We start from the raw sequence: 23,251 nt of genomic DNA on the forward strand, positions 1-23,251 counted from the left end.
GAAATTACGTATGCGTACCTGAAATTATATACACAAGAATTCTGGTGTGAAAGCTTTCATGAATCGAGCCCATAGTAATGAATAGAAATTATGAAAAAACGGAAATAAAATTTTCAAAACATCAATTTATTTAGATTTTGAGTATGCGCCCCATGGGCAGAAAAACAAGCACTTACAAGTCTTGGCATACTATCAATGTAGTGCATAATGGTTGTATGATAAATATTCTGCTACGCTGAGTGTACTTGGCCACTGAAATCATCAAAATCAACTGCTGGCGGATCCCTTTGCAATTGCTGACCAAAGTCGTCCTAGATGTCCAGAGATGCTGTAGGCATCGTAGTATATATATATATATATATATATATATATATATATATATATATATATATATACATAGTAGCACGATTAATTCATTCAAGTTGATCATAGTAGCAAACAGTAAGGCTGTGTGCACACGCTGCGGATTATGTGCGGATTCATCCGCGCGGATTTTGTAAAATCCGCAGGTGAAACCGCAGGTCAAAAGACCTGCGGTTTTACCTGCGGATTGCTCTGCGGTTTTGCCCTGCGGTTTTTCATCTCCTCAATGGAGGAGATGGCAAACCGCAGGAGAATCCGCAGAAAGAATTGACATGTCAATTCTTTCTGCGGATTGAAAACCGCAGATAATCCGCGCGGAAAATTCCGCACCGTCTGCACTGCGGTTTTTGATTCCCATAGGGAATCATGGTACTGTACACCGCAGCAAAAACTGCTGAGGGTCCGCAGCGGCCAAAACCGCTGCGGAACTGCAGCAAAATCCGCAGCATGTGCACACAGCCTAACAACATGCGGCCTGGCACTGTTAAGTTGAAAATTGGCTCTAGGGACACTTTCCAGTTCCATCTATACATTACAGCAAATAACAGTATATTTCCAGACAGACATTCAAATATTGGATTAAATGTCGGAGACAGAACAGTAGCCTTTGAGAGTGGTGGCCTAAGGTGTCTGCAACACCTGTAGCTGGACGTTTGGTTCAAAGCTAAAAGTCGTGCAAATGCCTTCTGATGGATAGTATAATCTCTGTTGGATGCCGTAGACTTGGTATGTTAAGTCCAATTACACTTGCTGTAGAACCACGCACCATTCTTCCAATCTGACAAAACCACATGGGCAACACCATGAAGAGGCCTTCATGAGGGAATATAAAAACGTCATACTCCTGGGATTATGGGATCGTTTGGCATAATGTATTGTAGCCAGACCCCTCTGGTCTTCATTCCAGGTCCACCGAAGCAGGGATAGTGAAGGTGAGTACGTGCTGTTTGTTATTTAATGTATTTTACACAGTTTGGGGCTCACTTTCGTTAAAGTGGACAACCCCTTTTATAACCTAATTGATAAGCAAGCATGCCAAGGTGTGTAAGTGTGTGTATTTCTGACACGTTGCGATCATTTTCAATACTGCATAAATTGAAATGTTTTGAAAGTTTGTTTCCATTTTTTCAGCATTTCTATATGATTAAGATGTCTAATGTTTTTGTGAGCTCCATAATTCCATTACTTTTCTTCTTGATGTTGGAATTTCAATGTTGAGGAGTGTATAACTGACTACCCTGGAAGTCAGATTTATAGGGGTCTGACTTTCCTCTGTAGATTACCCCACAGACACTCCTTTCTGATTCTGGATTAAAGCTGAGCTGTTTGGCACACTGAGGCACAAAAGTGCTTGAAAGTTTGGGAACCCTTTCAAAATTTTCCAGATTTATGCATAGATTTGACCTACATCAGATCTTCACACAAATCCTAAAATTAGATAACAGGAACTTAATAAAACAATTGCGTAACAAATGTTAGACTGTCATTTTTAAATGAGAAAAATGGTCCAATATTCCAAGTCTGTACATGTAAAAAGGATGTGAACCTTTATGATTAACAGATAATTTGAAGGTGAAGTTAGAACCTGCTGTATTTAACCAATGAGGTGACAGGTGAGAGTGAGCAACCTGTTTTACTTAAAGAAGAGAGATGTCTCAAAGTTTGATCTTCTCAGGACGGTTGTGGAAGTGTGTTATGGCACGAACAAAGGACATTTCTGTGGACTGTTGCAGAAGAGTTGTTGATGCTCATCAGACTGGAAAAGGATAGGAAATCATCGCAAGAGTTTTTACTCCACCAATCCACAGTCACAGATGATGTGCAAATGAAGGGAACACAAGGACATTATTTCCCTTTCTAGGAGTGATCAACCAACAAACATAACTTCAAGAGCAATGCCAAGAAAAATGCAAGGTCACAAAGAAACCCAAGGTAACTTCTAAGCCCCTAAAGGCCTCTCTAGCATGAGCTAATATTATTGTTCATGAGTCTAGCATCAGGAGGACACTGTAGAACAATGGTGTGAATGGATTTTAAGAAGAAAGCCGCTGCTCTCCAAATAGAACATTGCTGCCTATCTGCAGTTTGTTAAAGAACACTTGGACAAGCCAGAAGGCTATTCGAACAATGTTTTGTGGATAGATAAGTACAAAATGCAGCTTTTTGGTTTAACCCCTTAACGACCAGGGGTATTTTTGGTTTTACATTTTCATTTTTCCCTCCCCTTCTTTCCAGAGCCATAACTTTTTTATTTTTCCGTTTATATGGCCATGTGAGGGCTTATTTTTTGCGGGACGAGTTGTACTTTTAAATGACATCATTGGTTTTACCATATCGTGTACTCGAAAACGGGAAAAAAATTCCAAGTGCGGTGAAATTGCAAAAAAAGTGCAATCCCACACTTTTTTTTTGCTTGGCTTTTTTGTTAGGTTCACTAGATGCTAAATCTGACCTGCCATTATGATTCTCCAGGTCATTACGAGTTCATAGACACCAAACATGTCTATGTCCTCTTTTATCTAAGTGGTGAAAAAAAATTAAAAAAAAAAAAAAAAAAATTTGCGCAATTTTCCGAGACCCGTAGTGTCTCTATTTTTCATGATCTGGGGTCGGGTGAGGGCTTATTTTTCCCGTGCCGGACTGACGTTTTTAATGACACCACTTTTGTGCAGATACGTTCTTTTGATCGCCCGTTATTGCATTTTAATGCAATGTCTTGGTGACCAAAAAAACGTAATTCTGGCGTTTTGAATTTTTTTCTCGCTACGCCGTTTAGCGATCGGGTTAATGCTTTTTTTTTATTGATAGATCGGGCGATTCTGAACGCGGCGATACCTAATATGTGTATGTGGGATTTTTTTTTTTACTGTTTTATTTTGATTGGGGCGAAAGGGGGGTGATTTGAACTTTTATGTTTTTTTAATTTTTTCTTTATTTTTAAACATTTTTTTTTTACTTTTGGCATGCTTCAATAGCCTCCATAGGAGGCTAGAAGCTTGCGCAACCCAATCGGCTCTGCTACATATGGGCGATGAGCAGATCGCCCATATGTAGCAGATTTACTGCTGTGCTTTCAGCGCCGACCACCGGGTGGCGCTGAAAGCCATATGCCTGGAACAACCATAGAGGTCTCATAGAGACCTCTGGTTGTCCAGGCAACATGACGCCGACCCCCGATCACGTGACGGGGGTCGGCGTTGACGTCATTTCCGGCCCGGCGGCCGGAAATGCTATTTAAATGCCCGCTGTCAGCTTTGACAGCGGCATTTAACTAGTTAATAGGCGCGGGCGGACGGCGATTCCGCTCGCGCCTATTTCGGGCACATGTCAGCTGTTCATAACAGCTGACATGTCCCGGCTTTGATGCGGGCTCAGCGCCGGAGCCCTCATCAAAGCAGGGGAAATGTCTGATGACGGACTGTGTCCGTCATTGGACATTAAGGGGTTAAATGAGAAGTGCCATAGTTGAATAAAGAAACACACAGCATAAAACCTCATACCTTCTGTGAAACACTGTGGTGGTGGTAGTAACATTCTTTGGGCCTGATTTTCTGCATCTGGGCCAGGACAGCTTGTCATTATTAATGGAAAATTAATTTTGAATTATACCAGCATGTTCTAAAGAAAAAATTCAGGACATCTGTCCATTAGCTGAGTGTCAAGAAAACATGGGTCATGCAGCATGACAAGGTCTCAAAGCATACAGATCATTCTACAAAAGAATGGTTAAACAAGAATAAAGTTAAAGTTTTGGAATATTCAAACTAAAGGCCTTATCTTAACCCTAGGAAATGTTGTGGAAGGACATGAAGCGAACAGTTAATGGGAGAAAACCCACCAACATAACAGTTGAAGCTGTTTTGTAGGGAGGAATGGGCTAAAATTCCTCTAAGTTGATGTGCAGGACTAGTCAACCATTAATGGTAACTTTTAGATGCAGTTATTGCTACACAAGCAGGTCTCATCAGATACTGAAAGCAAAGGTTCACATACTTTTGCCACTCACAGACATGTGATATTAGATAATTTCCCTCATTTATAAAATGACAAAATATATTTTGACCCATTTGATTTTGTTATTTTTGTTTACTTTTAGGAATTGTGTGAAAATCTGTTGTAGTTTTTAGGTCACATTTATGGAAAAATATGGAACGTTTTGAAGAATTCCTAAACTATCAAAAATCAAAGGAAATGATTAACTTTCTTCTAGTGGACATGGTTGGTTGGGCCCCATTGCAACTTTAGCTAAAGGGTTTTCATGGTAATTTGCATGCCCATTAGTTGGGGCATGTTTTTTTCCCCCAAAGATAAGTAATACCACAGAAATGCTTACAATGTTTTAGGCTGACATGTGTGATTTTTGGGTAACATGTCAGAAAATTGCTAGCTCCATCAGTTTTCATGCTTTGATTGTTTTGCTGATGTTTTTTCAGTCCACTCTTGCTGTGTGGGTAAAGTGGCCATATCATTCAAGTACCCCTCTGCTAGCAAACAAAAGTGAAAGACATTATGGATCGGTCTGTCGCCAGGACCCCAGGTATGAGGATGGATCACTGCCTATGAGAATCTAGACTAAACTCTGTTGTATCCAAACAATCGCAGTGTACCATTTCTAAATATACACTGCGGCACTCCTTCATGTACACAGTTCTTATCTTGATTTGCATTTGAGTATACGTGCAGACATACATGTATTTTTAATCTACCATTGTTTCCATTGCAAACATAAGATGAAACCAAATGTATATGCATATTATCACTCATTCACAGGAAAGGTGATTATTCTCTGATCACTAGAGGCTCTGCCACTTCAAACCCCTGAGCGAGCGATCACTAGAACAGGTGTCCTGAGCCCCCTTTTCTATCTACTGTAGTTATGTAGTGAGGAGAAATGGGGAGTTTCAGAGTGATGATGGGGGGGCTCAGCAGTAAGGCCCTTAGTGATCAGATATTTATCACCTATCCACAAATGTTACTTGTTTTTTTAATGGGCAGACATATCCAACTATAGAGTTGCCTATGGTTGAATACAGATAGCTATGCATTTTGTCGAAAAAAAAAAAATTGCATACCTCGCTTGCATTGCCTAAGTTAGGGTTGAATTGATGTGGGATATACTTTGTAATTCCTTCCTTTTTTTCATATTATACACAAACAATAAATTTGTTTTGTAGGTTTTGTGCTGAACCAGCTTCTGTTCCTCCTCATGAGTGGCCAGATGACATCACAAAGTGGCCGGTAGGTATTTGTCTATTTCTTAAAATAGATTTGTGTGCAGAACATGGACATCAGCTGTGGTTCTAATGAGTATGCTCGAAGAAGGCATCTTCATGGCAAGCATACTAGCTCTCGTGGGCACTGCTGGTGTGCCTGTACAATCTGTAGCAGGGTGGTGTCTTTATTAGACAGTGGCAACAGATCTCTAAAGGGGAGGAACTGGAAGGGGAGGATCATTTATCCCTGCCAGTGATCTCTGTAAAGCACCACTCCAGCATTTCCTTCTTTTTCAGCACTAGTGGTGCTACTATTCTAAGGTCCTTGACCCTAGTATTTTGCTTACTAACCAATATCAGTGCCGCTCCGTTTGATCTTCAGCAGTCTGTGACCTGCCGGATTGCTCCAGTGTTTGCTGGTTGAGCTGGTGGTCACTTTTCAATGTAAGTCTTATCAAGCCTCGTTACTTCTGACTTCAGTAAGTCACTCAGAAGCTGTGGTCACAAGATGTTGCTGTGGAACCGGAGGGGCGATAATAAAAGATTAACATGGTGGCAGGTAACTAGGGTCAAGGACATTAGATTAGTAGGACCACTCCAGCGCTGGAAAGAAAAAAATGCTAAAGTGGTGGTTTAATTGTTATATCAACGGTGATTGCGGCATTTGAAGAGATGGAGCTTTAATTGTGTCTCAAGATTTCATCTCACTCCAAGACGCCAGGTCCTAGTTATGCCCTAACAATTGTCCGTGTTTCTAGCATACTTATGGAACATATGTACATTTCAGTTAAAATATAGGCAGATAAAAGCTATATTAATTAGAAAGCAATCCTTGTAAAACAAATCTGCTGAAAATCCATTTATAAGGGTATGTGCACACAACACCCAGCAGAAAATGCTCAAAAGAATGAACATATGCATTTCTACATAAAAAATACTTGCTGTTCATATATTTAGGCTTTTGAACATCTTTTTATCACTACAAGTTTCTAAAAATACTAAGCGGTTAAAAGAAGTAACCTGACCCTTCTCAGGCTTTTTTTTTTGCTTGGAAGACGCTCTGTAATTTACAAGTCAATCGGACACCCAGACATTTATTGGAGAATTTTGCCATTGGTTTTGCTTAAAAAATTGCTTGTGCTTTTTTCATTATCCACTGATAAACGACAGTAAAAAAGAAGTCACAAAAACTCTAAACAAAAATGCCATTGTGCCATTATAAAAATGCTCGGGAAATGGCTGAAACAACACAAAAGATGTTCAAGGAAAAAAAAGATGCCAAAGTTTTCGGAAACATCTTTTGCTTGAAAAATTTGGTGGGCTCGCCTAAGTCTTGTGCACTTACCGATAGCAAGGTTTTATCATTATAAGAAAAAAACAACTTTATTTAATATAACTCGTATAGGATAAAATAATTTCTACATTTTTTGGTTACTTCATGAATGTATCAGCCTAAACAATACATTTTTAACATCATTTATGATGATTAGTGTACAACATTGAAAGGCATACCTTGGTGTCCATCTTTTGACATGACATAGTAACATGTGACATGACATGGGAAATTCATGGCGTTCATAAATCTTTAAGCAGTGGCAAAGTGGATTGGGCAAAAGATGAGAGCTTGACTTTATTTTTCTTTCACATAACTGTATTACAGTGGGTACAGAAAGTATTCAGACCCCTTTAAATTTGTCACTCTTTGTTTCATTGCAGCCATTTGGTAAATTCAAAAAAACTTCATTTTTTTTCTCATTAATGTACACTCTGCACCCCATCTTGACTGAAAAAACAATGAAGAAATTTTTGCAAATTTATTAAAAAAGAAAAACTGAAATATCACATGGTCATAAGTATTCAGACCCTTTGCTCAGTATTGAGTAGAAGCACCCTTTTGAGCTAGTACAGCCATGAGTCTTCTTGGGAATGATGCGACAAGTTTTTCACACCTGGATTTGGGGATCCTCTGCCATTCTTCCTTGCAGATCCTCTCCAGTTCCATCAGTTTGGATGGTGAACGTTGGTGGACAGCCATTTTCAGGTCTCTCCAGAGGTGCTCAATTGGGTTTAGGTCAGGGCTCTGACTGAGCCAGTCAAGAATGGTCACAGAGTTGTTGTGAAACCACTCCTTTGTTATTTTAGCTATGTGCTTACGGTCCTTGCCTTGTTGGAAGGTGAACCTTCTGCCAAGTCTGTGGTCCAGAGCACTCTGGAAGAGGTTTTCATCCAGGATATCTCTGTACTTGGCCGTATTCATTTTTCCTTCAATTGCAACCAGTTGTCCTGTCCCTGCAGCTGAAACACATTCCCATAGCATGATGCTTCCACCACCATGTTTCACTGTTAGGATTGTATTGGGCAGTTGATGAGCAGTGCCTGGTTTTCTCCACACATACCGCTTAGAATTATTATTATTATTATTATTATTTATTTTTAAAGCACCATTGATTCCATGGTGCTGTACATGAGAAGGGGTTACATACGAATTACAGATATCACTTACAGTAAACAAACCTAACAATCACAGACTGATATAGAGGGGGGAGAGGACCCTGCCCTTTCAGGCTTACATGCTACAGGATGGTGGGGAAGGAGACAGTAGGTTGGGGGGGTTGCAGCAGCTCCAGTGATTATGAGGCGGTAGCTCCAGTAGTGGTGAGGAGGCAGCGGGGATCATTGCAAGCTGTAGGCTATCCTGAAGAGGTGGGTTTCCAGGTTCCGTCTGAAGGATCCGAGTGTGGATGATAGCCGGACGTGTTGGGGCAGGGAATTCCAGAGGATGGGGGCTATTCGGGAGAAGTCTTGGAGGCGGTTGGGTGAGGAGCAAATAAGTGTGGAGGAAAGAAGGAGGTCTTGGGAGGACCAGAGATTACGTGAGGGAAGGTATCGGGAGATTAGTTCAGAGATGTATGGAGGAAACAGGTTGTAGATGGCCTTGTAGGTCAGTATTAGTAATGTGAATTGGATATGCTGAGGGAATGGGAGCCAGTGGAGAGATTAGCGGAGGAGTAGCGAGGAGAGAGATTAGTCGGGCGGCAGAGTTGAGTTTGAACTGGAGAGGTGCAAGGGTGTTAGCAGGGAGGCCACAGAAAAGGATGTTGCAGTAGTCGAGGCGGGAGATGATGAGGGCATGCACAAATAGTTTAGTAAATTGAGGGTTGAGGAAGGGACAGATTCTGGAAATATTTTTGAGCTGGAGGCGACAGGAGGTGGAGAAAGCTTGGATGTGTGGTTTGAAGGACAGGGCAGAGTCGAGGGTTACTCCGAGGCAGCGGACCTCCGGTACAGGGGAAAGAGTGATGTTATCAATTATTATAGAAATGTCGGGTAAGGAAGATCTGTGGGATGGGGGAAAGATGATTAGTTCAGATTTGTCCACATTGAGTTTGAGGAAGCGAGAGGAGAAGAAGGAGGATATGGCTGATTGACACTCTGGGATTCTGGAGAGCAGAGAGGTGACGTCTGGGCCAGAGAGGTAGATCTGAGTATCATCGGCATAAGGGTGGCACTGGAATCCATGGGACTTTATGCGTTGTCAGGCCAAGTGTGTAGATTGAGAAGAGTAAGAGTCCTAGAACAGAGCCTTGGGGGACTCCAACAGAGAGAGGGTGGGATGAGGAGGTAGTGTGGGAGTGGGAGATGCTGAATGTGCCAAAGGAGGAGAGGATATTTAGTAGGAGGCAGTGGTCAACTGTGTCGAAAGCAGAGGACAGGTCTAGAAGGAGGAGTATAGAGTATTGTCCGTTAGCTTTGGCTGTAAGTAGGTCGTTGGTAATTTTGGTCAGTGCTGTCTCAGTGGAATGATGGGGATGGAAGCCAGGTTGTAGATTGTAAAAGAGCAAGTTAGATGAGAGGTGGGAGGAAAGTTCAGCGTGAACATGCTGCTCCAGGAGTTTAGAAGCGAATGGGAGCAGTGATATTGGGCGATAGCTGGACGTGGCTGTTGGATCGAGGGTTAGCTTTTTAAGGATAGGTGTGATTGTCGCATGTTTGAAAGCAGAAGGGAAGGTACCAGAAGTTAGTGATAGGTTGAAGAGGTGGGTTAGGGAAGGGATAAGAGTGGTGGTGATGATGGGGAGGAGGTGGGATGGGATCGGGGCAAGTGCACAAGTGGTGAGGTGTGATTTGGAGAGAAGATGAGCAAGTTCCCTTCAGTGATGTTAGATAAGGAGGTTATGGGGTTTGAGCATTGGTCTGGTATGCAAAGGGGTTGTGGTGGTTGAGCAATAAAGACTTGTCGTGTTTGGTCTATCTTGTTTATCAGTAAAAGTTCTATCTTCGTCTCATCAGAATCTCTGTGGACTTTCATGTTTAGTACTGAGGAAAGGCTTCCATTGGACCACTCTGCTATAAAGGCCCAACTGGTGGAGGGCTGCAGTGATAGTTTACTTTGTGGAACTTTCTCCCATCTCCCTACTGCATCTGTGGAACTCAGCCACATTGATCTTGGGGTTCTTTACCTCTCTCACCAAGACTCTTCTCCCACGATTGCTCAGTTTGGCTAGACGGCCAGGTCTAGGAAGACTTCTGGTGGTCCCAAACGTCTTCCATTTAAGGATTATGGAGGCCACTGTGTTCTTAGGAAGCTTGAGTACTGCAGAAATTCTTTTATAACCTTGGCCAAATGTGTGCCTTGCCACAATTCTGTCTCTGAGATCCTTGGCCAGTTACTTTGACCTCATGACCGCCATTTGGTCTGACATGCACTGTGAGCTGTGAGGTCTTATGTAGACAGGTGTGTGCCTTTACAAATCAAGTCCCATCAGTTTAATTAAACACAGCTGGACTCCAATGAAGGAGTAGAACCATCTCAAGGAGGATCACAAGGAAATTGACATCATGTGACTTAAATATGAGTGTCTGAGCAAAGGGTCTGAATACTTATGACCATGTGATATTTCAGTTTTTCTTTTTTAATAAATTTGCAAAAATTTCTACATTTCTGTTTTTTTCAGTCAAGATGGGGTGCAAAGTGTACATTAATGAGAAAAAAATGTTGTTTTTTTTTTAATTTACCAAATGGCTGCAATGAAAGAAATAGTGAAAAATTTAAAGGGGTCTGAATCCTTTCCATACCCAATGTATGTATGTAAAACAATACAATGAAGATAAAACAAAAATATGTGAAAATATTTGTATTAAAATATTTATTTAGACTACCAAAACATGCTCCTTTCATTACAGTGTGGGAATGCTTAATTGATTTATTTGTAAGTTGGTTTAATAATAATTTTAAAAAATTTTCATGAGTAGTGAATGTTTGTATAATTGTTGTTTGTAGGTCTGTACAAACAGCACAAATGGAAGCTATCCTAGCCATCTTCACATGAATTGCGAAATAACAGGCAGGCCCTGCTGTATTGGAACAAAGGGAAAGTAAGCATGTTATTGTATTAAGTGTACCAGTTATTGAGAAAGAACATGTACATGGTAGGCTGACTGTACACAGCCTGACAAACTAATTGGGTTGTAAGGCGTTGGGCATTTTGCCTTACGTAGTGTTCACACAAGCAATGAAGTTTTGGTTCAAACACATGTAGTTTTATTGATTTCCACAGATTGCCCAGCACCAAAACAACAAAATCATAAGCATAAATTAGCCTTGTCCAGGCGTTAACTAAACAGAACAGATCTTGGTTACTCATACACGGCTGAGCTAGCCACAGCTTGTTCAAATAAAGCAGCTATTGTCCATAGCAACCACTGATACTTGCGGTTATCTGCACATGGTCTGTGCATTTAATCATGATCACATATATCAGTGCGGGCTCACCCGAACAGATTACAGTCCTTTCTCCGAGAGGACACTTCATGCACAGAAGAGGCTCGAACCCACCAGTCTCTTTAGCCCATTCATCCTGAGCTCCATCAGCTTTGAGCGTAGTCTTCAGTCGGAGATAGACTTCAGCACCACTCTCAGCTACAATTCACATTTTAGCTGATCACTCACCAGCATCATACTCTACTTTGCTCCATCCAGCAAATTGACACTCCCTCAGGAGGCTGCCCCTCCATGAAGTTACTTCCTGATTCTTAGCAAAACCCTACAGGTGTATCTAATCAAGACCCTTTCCAACTAGAGAGAGATCTCATAGAATCATAGAATGGTAGAGTTGGAAGGGACCTCCAGGGTCATCTGGTCCAACCCTCTGCTCAAATCATGAATCACTAAATCATCCCAGACTGACATCTGTCCAGGCTCTGTTTGAAGACTTCTATTGAAGGAGAACTCACCACCTCTCGTGGCAGCCTGTTCCACTCTTTGATCACCCTAACTGTCAAAAAGTGTTTTCTAATATCTAATCTGTGTCTCCTCCCATTCAGTTTCATCCCATTGCTTCTAGTCTTTCCTTGTGCAAATGAGAATAAAGATGATCTTTCTACAATGTGACAGCCCTTGAGATATTTGTAGAAAGGTATTAAGTCTCCTCTCTTGCAAACTAAACATTCCCAAATCATGCAACCGTTCCTCATAGGACAGGGTTTGCAGACCGGTCACCATTCTGGTTGCTCTTTTCTGAACTTGCTCCAGTTTATTGATGTCTTTTTTAAAATGTGGTGCCCAAAACTGGACACAGTATTCCAGATGAGGTCTGACCAAAGAGGAGTAGAGGGCAATAATGACTTCACATGATCTAGACTGTATGCTTCTGTTAATACATGCTAGAATTTATTTGCCTTTTTGGCTGCTGCATCATACTGTTGACTCATATTCAGTCTGTGATCTTTTAGTATACCCAAGTCTTTTTCACATGTGCTGTTGCTTAGCCCTATTCCTCCCATTCTGTATATGCTTTTTTCATTTTTATTGCCCAGATGTAGTATCTGTATAACAAGGAAAAATAGCAGCACAATGCTAATGTTGTGGGGGCAGTACTTCCTCAAAGAGCCAGCCAAGAATCTGCAAAATGTACCACAAAATAGATAGGGAGCTACACTCCAATGGAAATAAGTAAAGTAAAAAAGGACTTTATTCTGACAGCATGCTTGCATGTGTCTGTGTAAATAAAGTCCAATTCTTTCACTGATATATATATATAATATATATATATATATATATATATATATATATACACTCACTCACTGGCCACTTTATTAGGTACACCATGCTAGTAACGGGTTGGACCCCCTTTTGCCTTCAGAACTGCCTCAATTCTTCGTGGCAGAGATTCAACAAGGTGCTGGAAGCATTCCTCAGAGATTTTGGACCATATTGACATGATGGCATCACACAGTTGGCGCAGATTTGTCGGCTGCACATCCCTGATGCGAATCTCCCGTTCCACCACATCCCAAAGATGCTCTATTGGATTGAGATCTGGTGACTGAGGAGGCCATTTGAGTACAGTGAACTCATTGTCATGTTCAAGAAACCAATCTGAGATGATTCGAGCTTTATGACATGGCGCATTATCCTGCTGAAAGTAGCCATCAGATGTTGGGTACATTGTGGTCATAAAGGGATGGACATGGTCAGCAACAATACTCAGGTAGGCTGTGGTGTTGCAACGATGCTCAATTGGTACCAAGGGGCCCAAAGAGTGCCAAGAAAAAATTCCCCACACCATGACACCACCACCACCAGCCTGAACCGTTGATACAAGGCAGGATGGATCCATGCTTTCATGTTGTTTACGCCAAATTCTGACCCTACCATCCGAATGTCGCAGCAGAAATCGAGACTCATCAGACCAGCCAACGTTTTTCCAATCTTCTACTGTCCAATTTCGATGAGCTTGTGCAAATTGTAGCCTCAGTTTCCTGTTCTTAGCTGAGAGGAGTGGTACCCAGTGTGGTCTTCTGCTGCTGTAGCCCATCTGCCTCAAAGTTCGACGCACTGTGCGTTCAGAGATGCTCTTCTGCCTACCTTGGTTGTAACGGGTGGCAATTTGAGTCACTGTTGCCTTTCTATCAGCTCGAACCAGTCTGCCCATTCTCCTCTGACCTCTGGCATCAACAAGGCATTTCCGGCCACAGAACTGCGCTCACTGGATTTTTTTTCTTTTTCGGACCATTCTCTGTAAACCCTAGAGATGGTTGTGCGTGAAAATCCCAGTAGATCAGCAGTTTCTGAAATACTCAGACCAGCCCTTCTGGCACCAACAATCATGCCACGTTCAAAGGCACTCAAATCACCTTTCTTCCCCATACTGATGCTCGGTTTGAACTGCAGGAGATTGTCTTGACCATGTCTACATGCCTAAATGCACTGAGTTGCCGCCATGTGATTGGCTGATTAGAAATTAAGTCTTAACACACAGTTGGACAGGTGTACCTAATAAAGTGGCCAGTGAGTGTATGTATATGTGTATATATATATATATATATGTCAGACATGTTAGAATTTTAGCCCAGTCATGATTTTGGTAAAAAAATTACACTAATAACGAGACCTATAAAACACTCTGTAATTCAACATCAATAATTTGTTTCCTTTCCTGTTTCTCCAGCTGTAAGATAACTTCGAGGGAATACTGTGACTTCATGAAAGGATATTTCCATGAAGAAGCAACTTTGTGTTCACAGGTGAGATTTTATTTTTAAGTAGGTTTTTACTGACCTATTAAATGTATACATGTGTTCTCGTGTGACTTCCCGAATGTACAATGCTGCTTCATTAATCATTTAACTTTTATTTATATTGACACATTATTGTCAGTTTAACAGTCTATGAGCATGTACAAAAACAAAGCGGCTGTACAGTACAAATATGTTCTGTGAGCCCTTTTGTGTTTATGCATCTTAGCAAAATACTCAGTTATTAATTTCCTTTGTTTTTAAAGGGAATCTGTCAGCGCAATACCCCCAAACTGCTTACCTGGGCATGTGTTTCCTACAAAGCATAAGGGGATCTGTTCTTCCACTTCCAATCAGTTGTTTCCTTACTGAAAAATTGCTGTTTTATTTCAAATGCAAATGAGGCTGAAGTGCTGTGAGCGTGATTGGAGCACCTCCTGAGCCTCTGCCACCCTGCCCCAGAATTATTCCTCACTTAGTGCCACTTTCCAGGACGTCCACCTGACAGCACCATGGAGGACGTCCTCCTCCTCCTTACAGGGACAGGAAACACACGAGAGGTTAAAGGTCACGTCCCACCCCCTCTTCCTCAGTGTTTTTCCTGTCCCTGCACGGAGGGACACACGAGAAGCTACTGGAGGGGCTCAGGGGATCGTACGGCCAGTCCAAGCCTTCCCCTGTCAAGAGGTCCCGGGGCCGAAACTCTCCAGGGGGGAGTCCCTCTGCCCCAAAGGCCAGGAGCAGGACGACGCTCCTGGAGGGAACCGTTCCTCCCTATGGGAGGCTCTCGGCTCCAAGGACTCACCGCATGGCAGGTGATGGTCGGCTCCCCGCAGGCTGCAGGCGAGGCGGGCACCGACGGGCGACCGGCGCAGCGGCACTGGGAGGCAGGAACGAGGCCCCCGCAGTCCGCCACTGCAGGCAAAGAGGCCGAAGCGGCAGTCTGACGCTGACAGATGGGGGTCGGCTCCCCACGGCGCAGGACAGAGGAGGCCGCCATAGTCGCGCGCAGAACAGGAAGTGGGGGAGGCGGCCTAGCGCGAGAGGCCGCGCGTCACATCCGGTGACGTCAGACGCCGCCCCCTGAATCCTGGCGCGCGCTTCTGACAGCCACTGAGCGCTCGCCCCTGAAGGCCAGACAGCGCTCGCTATCGAGACTCGCCACTGAACCACAGACCGCTCGCCTGGGGGGTCCACATCGCGTGCTCCTAAGGCAGAGCGCGCTTCTGGAGAACCAGGGAGAAAGCTTCGGTGACTGCGCCAGGATGGAAGGGGTCGCTCCAGCAGGTGGAGGGGTAAGTGCGCATAGCGCAGACCACCCTCCCCCGCCCATTACCCCAACCCAGATCTGAATAGGTGCCCCTTCTGTATTATTAGGAGAGGGGAGCCCCGACAGAATCCCCCTCGGGGACGAAGGACCCGGCAAAGGCCACCTCCAAATCGGTCAAGTGCCCAGTATGCAGGGTAAAGCTGCCAGACGCATATAACAAGACCCTATGCGGACCCTGTACCTCAAGGGTCGTAGGCGAGGAACAGCCATCCCTCCTAGCCGAAATGAGATCGCTGATAAGGGAGGAAGTTCGGGCCTCTACATCCAGCCTCGCACGGCGTCAGTCTCCCAGCCCAGGGCCGAGTCGCAAACGTCCAAGGTGGGAAGCGGACCCAGAGTCGGAAGAAAGCCCTAGTGAGGAGTCCGAATTCCGGGATTCGGATCAGGGAGAAGAAGGCGAGATCCGGGGGGATAGACAGGATCAGAGCAGGAAATACCTATTCAGACTGGAGGACACAGACGGGTTGGTCCAAGCAGTCAGAGATACTATGCAGATAGAGGAGGTCCCTAAACCACAGTCCAGACAGGACTTAATGTTCGGAGGACTGGTGGCCCGGAGACTGGTAGTGTTCCCTGTAAGTGAACACATCAAAACGATGGTCCAGGAGGAGTGGAAGGAGGCAGAGCGTCGACTGACACTCTCCCGAGACTTTAGAAGCAGACTGCCTTTTGATCCTGAGGAAACCCGGGCATGGGAGGAAATTCCTAAAATAGACGTCCCAGTCGCTAAAGTTACCAAAAAGACGGCTATCCCATTCGAGGACTCATCAGGTCTTCGAGACCCGATGGATAGGAAAGCAGATGTCTTACTTAAAAGAGCGTGGGAGACGTCGGCGGCTCTTATTAGGGCCAACATAGCAGCCACCTCGGTGGCCAGATCTATGTTTTTGTGGATGGGGCAGTTGGAAGAGCATCTAACCAACAAGACCCCTAGATCAGACATCCTAGCATCCCTTCCGCTCATGAAATCGGCTACGGCGTTCCTATCCGATACATCGGCCGAATCGGTAAGATTTGCAGCCAGAAACAGCTCCCTCTCCAACGCGGCCCGAAGAGCAGTCTGGCTCAAATCCTGGTCAGGGGACAACGCTTCAAAAACTAGGTTATGCGCCATCCCCTTCTCGGGCCTGAGGGTATTCGGGCCAGCCCTAGATAACATTCTAGAGTCGGTGTCCGATAAAAAGAAGGGATTCCCGGAGGAAAAACCCAGGCGGCCCCAGCCCTTTCGGAGAGGCCCCTTTCCTAGGAGGCAGACCGAGTTCAAGGGTCGGGCAAGGTCCAGAAGAGGCTCCTATAAAGGCTCCTTCAGCCAGACCGGAAGGGACAGAGGTCCCCCATTCTCATCAACCTCTAGATCAGGGAGGCAATGACGCCATAGGCATTGGGGGGAGACTTCGCCACTTCGCAACAAACTGGTCCCGAGTTACCCACAATCAGTGGGTTCTCAAGACCATCGCGAAAGGCTACAACATAGAACTTTATTCGCCTCCCCCCGAAAGATATATTACCCCCACCGTCGTCCTGGAAGACTCCGCAATGTGGACGGATCTTCAGGACATGGTAAAATCAAAGGTCATAGTACCAGTTCCCCCGTCAGAAAGAGGGAAAGGGCACTATTCGTCCCTGTTCTCGATCACAAAGCCGTCCGGCGAGGCCCGTACCATCATAAACCTGAAACCACTGAATGCCTGGGTCAGGTACAAGAGATTCCGGATGGAATCGGTCCGATCCGCAACCCTGCTGATAGATCGGGACGCCGTCATGTGCACCCTAGACCTAAAGAAGGCCTACTACCAGGTCCCTATCCATCCTTCATCCCAGAGGCTGCTAAGGTTTGCGGTCAGTTTACCAGCCCGGACCTGCCACTTCCAGTTTCAGTGTCTTCCATTCGGGTTGGCCTCCGCTCCCAGAATCTTTACAAAGCTGGTGGGAGAAGTAGTGGCCTACCTGAGAGATCAGGGTATTGTGATCATACCCTATCTAGACGACTTCTTACTGGTGGCAAGATCCAGGGAAGCGCTTGTTCGCGACAGAAACCGAGCGACTACGGTAATGGAGTTCCTTGGATGGGTGATCAATTGGGAGAAGTCGAACATCAGGCCAGAAACCAGGAAAATATTTCTCGGGGTCCTCCTAGACTCAACCGACAGAATATCCTGGCTACCCGAACAGAAGCAGAAGATTATTCAGACCAGAACCAGAAACCTGCTGAGACGTCAGTGCTCCATAAGAGAGGCGATGGAGGTCCTGGGCCTCATGACGGCCTGCATCCAGTGCGTCCGATGGGCACAATTCCACTCAAGACCACTGCAGAAAGAGATCCTTGCGAGGTGGGACAGAAGTCAGGCCTCGCTAGACAGACCCCTAAGGCTGCCAGAACAAGTAAGAGAGTCCCTTCGGTGGTGGACACGGTCCAGAAACCTTCAGGTGGGCGTACTTTGGACAGCCTCTCCATACGTGGTAGTCACCACGGACGCCAGTGTGTGGGGCTGGGGAGCCCACATAGAAGGGAGAATCTTCCAGGGGAAATGGCCAGTAGACATCAAGACCAGATCCTCCAATTTCAGAGAACTCTACGCGGTCTGGGAAGCGCTACGGCGGAACCGGTCGATACTAGTGAATCGTCACGTCCGTATTCTATCCGACAATATGACGACAGTGGCATTCCTGAAGCACCAGGGAGGGCCCAGACATCAACCACTACAGGACCTAGCGGAAAAAATATTCGCTTGGGCAGAAAGAACAGTCCAATCAGTGACCGCGGTACACCTAGAGGGTTCCCAAAACGAAGTAGCAGACTACTTGAGCAGACAACGGATCCGCTCGACGGAATGGGAACTGAACGAAGAGATCTTCAACCATCTCTGTCAGCGTTGGGGGACCCCCAGCATAGATCTCTTCGCAAGCCGAAAGAATTCAAAAGTCCCCAGGTTCTATTCCCTGAATCCGACGGACCACCCAGAGGGTGTGGATGCCCTGAGTCAGACCTGGGGAGAATCCCTCTCCTACGCATTCCCGCCACTGGCCCTCATACCGGCAGTGCTCAGGAAGATACGCGAGGACCACGCGCGAGTGATGCTGATCGCTCCATACTGGCCAAAGAGAAGCTGGTTTCCCCTTCTAGGAGCCATGGCAGTCGGAAATCCAGTCGAGCTACCCCTGTGGAAGGACATCATCCACCAGGGCCCGATCTACCATCCAAACCCAGCAAGACTTCATCTATCGGCTTGGATCCTGAGAGGGACATCCTGAAGTCAAAAGGACTGTCGGACCAGGTCATATCCACCCTACTGGCCAGTAGGAAACCAGTGACATCCGCAATCTATAGAAGGATATGGAAAAGATTCTGTCTGGAAGGCGGCAGGTCCGATCTCGTGGCAGGCAGCCCTGACCTCCCTAGCATACTAAGTTTTTTGCAGGCAGGTTTTAATAAAGGCCTTAAACCTAGTACTCTAAAGGTCCAGATTTCAGCCTTAAGCGCCTTCTTCGACTACCAGCTAGCTTCACATCCCTGGGTAATAAGATTTATAAAAGCCACGCAGCGCCTGCGCCCCACGATTAGGCAGCTCACCCCGCCTTGGGACCTGGGCCTGGTTCTCCGGTTTCTCTGTACAGACCCCTATGCTCTAGACGAGAAAATAACCATCTCTGCCCTTACCCGTAAAACGGCCTTCCTAGTAGCCATTACCACGGCCAAAAGAATAGGGGAGATCCAGGCCCTGTCCACTAAGGACCCATATTTACAGATAAGAGAGGATAGTATAATCCTAAGGTTAGACCCGGCATTTACCCCGAAGGTAGTCTCCTCAAAGAATCTAAACCAGGAGGTAGTGTTACCATCGTTCTGCGACAATCCCCGTAATAAAAAAGAACAGCGCCTTCACTCGCTGGACGTGAGGCGCGCGGTGCTAGACTATCTAGAAGCCACCAATAGCTGGCGCATCGACCCAAACTTGTTCATCCTCTTTGGGGGTAAAAATAAGGGGAAGAAAGCCTCTAAGGCGTCTATCGCGCGCTGGATTACCTCGGTAATCTCTGACGCCTACCAAGCCGAAGGCGTTAGCCCGCCAGGGTCCATAAAAGCCCACTCTACAAGGGCGGTATCAGCCTCATGGGCGGAACGGGCGGGGGCCTCGGTTGACCAAATCTGTAGAGCAGCAACCTGGGCCAATCTAAATACATTCTGCAAGCACTATAAGCTTGACGTGCTGGCTGGTCAGCAGACCGCTTTCGGGAGAAAAGTTCTCCAGGCGGTAATCCCACCCTGAGGAGGTGCTTTGGTACTCTCCATGGTGCTGTCAGGTGGACGTCCTGGAAAATAGGTATTAGACCTACCGGTAATGATGTTTCCAGGAGTCCATCCTGACAGCACGGGTAGTTCCCTCCCTGTTATGTTATACTATGTTGTATTATGTTATGTCATATGCTGTAATATGATTATTTCATTAAACTGTTATTAGCATCATTCACCTTGCGGTACTTGTCAAATCACTGAGGAAGAGGGGGTGGGACGTGACCTTTAACCTCTCGTGTGTTTCCTGTCCCTGTAAGGAGGAGGAGGACGTCCTCCATGGTGCTGTCAGGATGGACTCCTGGAAACATCATTACCGGTAGGTCTAATACCTATTTTCTTTTGCCTGACTGACAGCTCACTAGCTTGACTACCAAGCCAGTGATCTGTGTGCACATGATCACCATTACCTGCACGTTATATTGTTGAAATTCCTCCTCAATTTTGATGAGGGGTTAAGCATTTGTTTATTAAAGTTCTAGTAGTAGCATAAATGAGAATGTGACGTTTTAATCTTTTGCATACTGTTGCCAGAAGTGCTTTTTGGGCTCACCCTATTGCTGAAGTACCCTTGACTCTCTGCAATAAATATTCCTCAAATTTTCCCCACTATTCTGAGTAATGGATTAAAATTCCCAATTAAGTATTGCATTTGCGCACCTATTTTTTTGCCTATTTTTTGTTGTAAGTCTATGGTTTGCTTTGCACGAAATTTTTCTAAATTGTGTTTTTTTTTTTTAAAGGCTATTTTCTATTTGCTTTCTTTTTTTGGCACTGTGGCCTTGATTGTTGTAATGTAAATGTTTATAACCGATTCATTATTTGTAGCTGGAGTGATTTTTTTTTTTTTTTCCATGCTAGAAATGTTTGTTCAAATGTTAGAGTTGTGAACAACATTTTAACAGATCATGGGACGCTTTACCCTAAAATGGTAAAAAGACAGAAATAAACATTTTTGATTTTGCCAAAATTCTTAAACCTGCATCCTCCATTTTGAAAAATTTGGCAATAAAAGAGGCAATGAATACCACAACACACAAGAAAAGTAACTTAAAAAATCACGCAAATGATAAATTGACCCCATAGTATCCCTACAGAAATCATTCAATCAGAGAAGTGTTGTGAAGAATTTATGGCAATGTGCCAAGGACACTTTAACTTTAATGGAACAACCAAAAATAAGCACTTGAAAAGTTGTGCCACAAAACTGAAATAAAGTTTCTCTTTTTTACACACGGTGCTACCAAAAACCTACACAAAGATGTTCTTGACCATTTTCACAGGTCTCCTAACGTTGTCAGCAGTTTTTCTGGATCAACATTGGTGACAACAATGTAGACTAAGTGCAAATCACTAGTATACTATTATTTTTGTCTAGTCTTAATGTGAAGTCTCAGCTTTCATAAAAAGCAAAATAAATGGATTTAAGCCATTGTGAATAAGATGCATCCATACATTTCATTCCATATAGAAATATCTGATTGCACTATTTACTAATGTGATGTTTTCCACTGCAGTTCCAGAATAATCTGATTTATTGGTTAATTTGAAATGTCCATATTATTTTTAGGTTCACTGCATGGATGATGTTTGTGGTCTGCTACCATTCCTGAACCCAGAAGTTCCAGATCAGTTTTATAGGCTATGGCTTTCTCTGTTCTTACATGCTGGGTATGTAATATTATATATTGACTTTTTCAACCATAGTATGAAAAAAACATTATGTATTGTACGTTATTAAAGAGGACCATGTAAAATCCCTGAGCTCCCCTGATTCTCCTCCTATTTTTCTTGTTTAACGCTGTGTCATTCCATTGCAGAGATATTCACATTTGTTTCTTCCGGAGCACAGTGTGATGCTAGTCACTTCTCACGGCCAAACCTTGAGTCATCAGAATAGTCAAGGTCAGAAGCCAGAGCACATCAAAAAGAAACAATTGACCATAAGTCCTGAATCTAAAAATGTATTTATTAATTATTACACAATGAAAAATATATATATATATCATAAAAGTAGCAAAGCATCCGTGTAAACAAAATTTATAGTATAAAATTATGCATATACTAGGGGGCGGTATTATCCATTTCATAAGGGCACATAAATGCAAGCGATTGTGTAAAATTTAAAAAATTATAATAAAAATGCAGTGTAAAAAGTGCTGAAAAGTATATATTCATTTACTAAGTGCATATAAATTAGTATAAATTATATATCAATTCATCGTGAATATGCAACATAGTTCAATACTAACAAAAACCTACAGTGCAGTATAAATAAATATAAAAGTGTAGTGTTTGTGCAAAACCAGTGAACACATATATCACTGCATAGATGTGCCGCATAGATCAGAGGCAATAATACCCAATGGCACAATAGATGTCAATATCAGCGTTATTTGTACCATAGACCAGAAAAGGTACAAAACTACAGCGCAAGCTAATCAAAAAATTATGTTAAGTAAGAAATATAACTTACATGCTCCACTGCACCTGGTCAATCTGGATAGCCGCCTTCCCCAACGCGCATTTCGGCCCTTAGCCTTCGACAGTTTTTTGACTGTCCTAATATTCACATGCTATAGTCAGTGGGGCTGGAAGCTGCAGATACCATTTGGTCTGATTACATCGATTACGATTACGATTGCTGTTGCTCCCATTTTCCTTTTATGTGTGAAGGTCAGAAGCCAGGAGAGTATGTCATAAACAGAAGGAAGAGACAAAAGCATAGTAAGGTAACGTTCCGAGATCAGAATACCAGGAGGATAGTAGATCAGAGCTGAAGGAGTTAGACAGATGGTCAGAACAAGGTCCATGGGCAATCAACGAAAGAACTCAAGGCACAGAGGAAACAAACCAGACTTAGAAGGAAAGGTATCCAGCAACAGATCAATCAGTGAATAATTATTTAAAAATAAAAATCTTTAATGCATAAGGCTGGTTTCACACTTGCTTTTTTTAGCGCTGCACCTCGTGCGCTATCGTGCACATGCCCATTGCTCCCCTATCTTTAACATGGGTGCGCATGGTCTAGCGCATGCACGTGTTTGTATGCGTTTTAGTGCGCATGCTTTTTTTTTTGTAGTGTGCGCCTAGGCGTGCCGGACGCAACCTGTTGCATTTTTGGTCCGTCCGACCCGTCTCAAAAAAACGCATGCGCACGGAATGCGCAAAAAAGCAGCATTACAGTTTATTTGAACGCACGCGTGCGCTACGACATGCGCACGCATGCGTTTAAAATTGCATGCGTTTTTTGGAGTTAACATGGTGACAAACTGGTTAAATTGCATGCGTAAAAAAAAACAGCAAACGCATGCGAAACGCATGATACGTTTTTGCATGTGTTTGGTATGCGCGCGAGGCGCAGCGCAAAAAAACGCTAGTGTGAAACTAGCCTAACATGGTTGAAATTATGGTATAAGCCTATTAGTTTAGAAAAAAGGCACGTAACGAGGGAAACTCTTGGCCTTACGCGTTTCTAACCGACTGGTTCTTAATCATAGTTCAGAGTGTTGCACACCGATGGATCTGTTGCTGGAT

At 44.0% G+C, this 23,251-nt stretch overlaps 1 protein-coding gene across 1 annotated transcript in view; it reads left to right on the plus strand.

The window, feature by feature from the left end:
* Nucleotides 1–23,251, plus strand: part of RHBDF1 (rhomboid 5 homolog 1) — a 189,960-nt gene that overhangs the window by 136,438 nt on the left and 30,271 nt on the right. Inside the window, exons 11-15 of the mRNA XM_073546636.1 lie at nucleotides 4,797–4,900; nucleotides 5,538–5,601; nucleotides 10,858–10,952; nucleotides 14,027–14,102; nucleotides 21,285–21,385. Coding sequence (XP_073402737.1) covers nucleotides 4,797–4,900; nucleotides 5,538–5,601; nucleotides 10,858–10,952; nucleotides 14,027–14,102; nucleotides 21,285–21,385 — 440 coding nt within the window. The remainder of the gene's footprint in view (nucleotides 1–4,796; nucleotides 4,901–5,537; nucleotides 5,602–10,857; nucleotides 10,953–14,026; nucleotides 14,103–21,284; nucleotides 21,386–23,251) is intronic.

This window comes from Dendrobates tinctorius, unplaced genomic scaffold, assembly GCF_039654945.1.
Source record: "Dendrobates tinctorius isolate UK_male_01 unplaced genomic scaffold, ASM3965494v1 ptg000150l, whole genome shotgun sequence".
NCBI classification, from domain to species: Eukaryota; Metazoa; Chordata; class Amphibia; order Anura; family Dendrobatidae; genus Dendrobates; species Dendrobates tinctorius.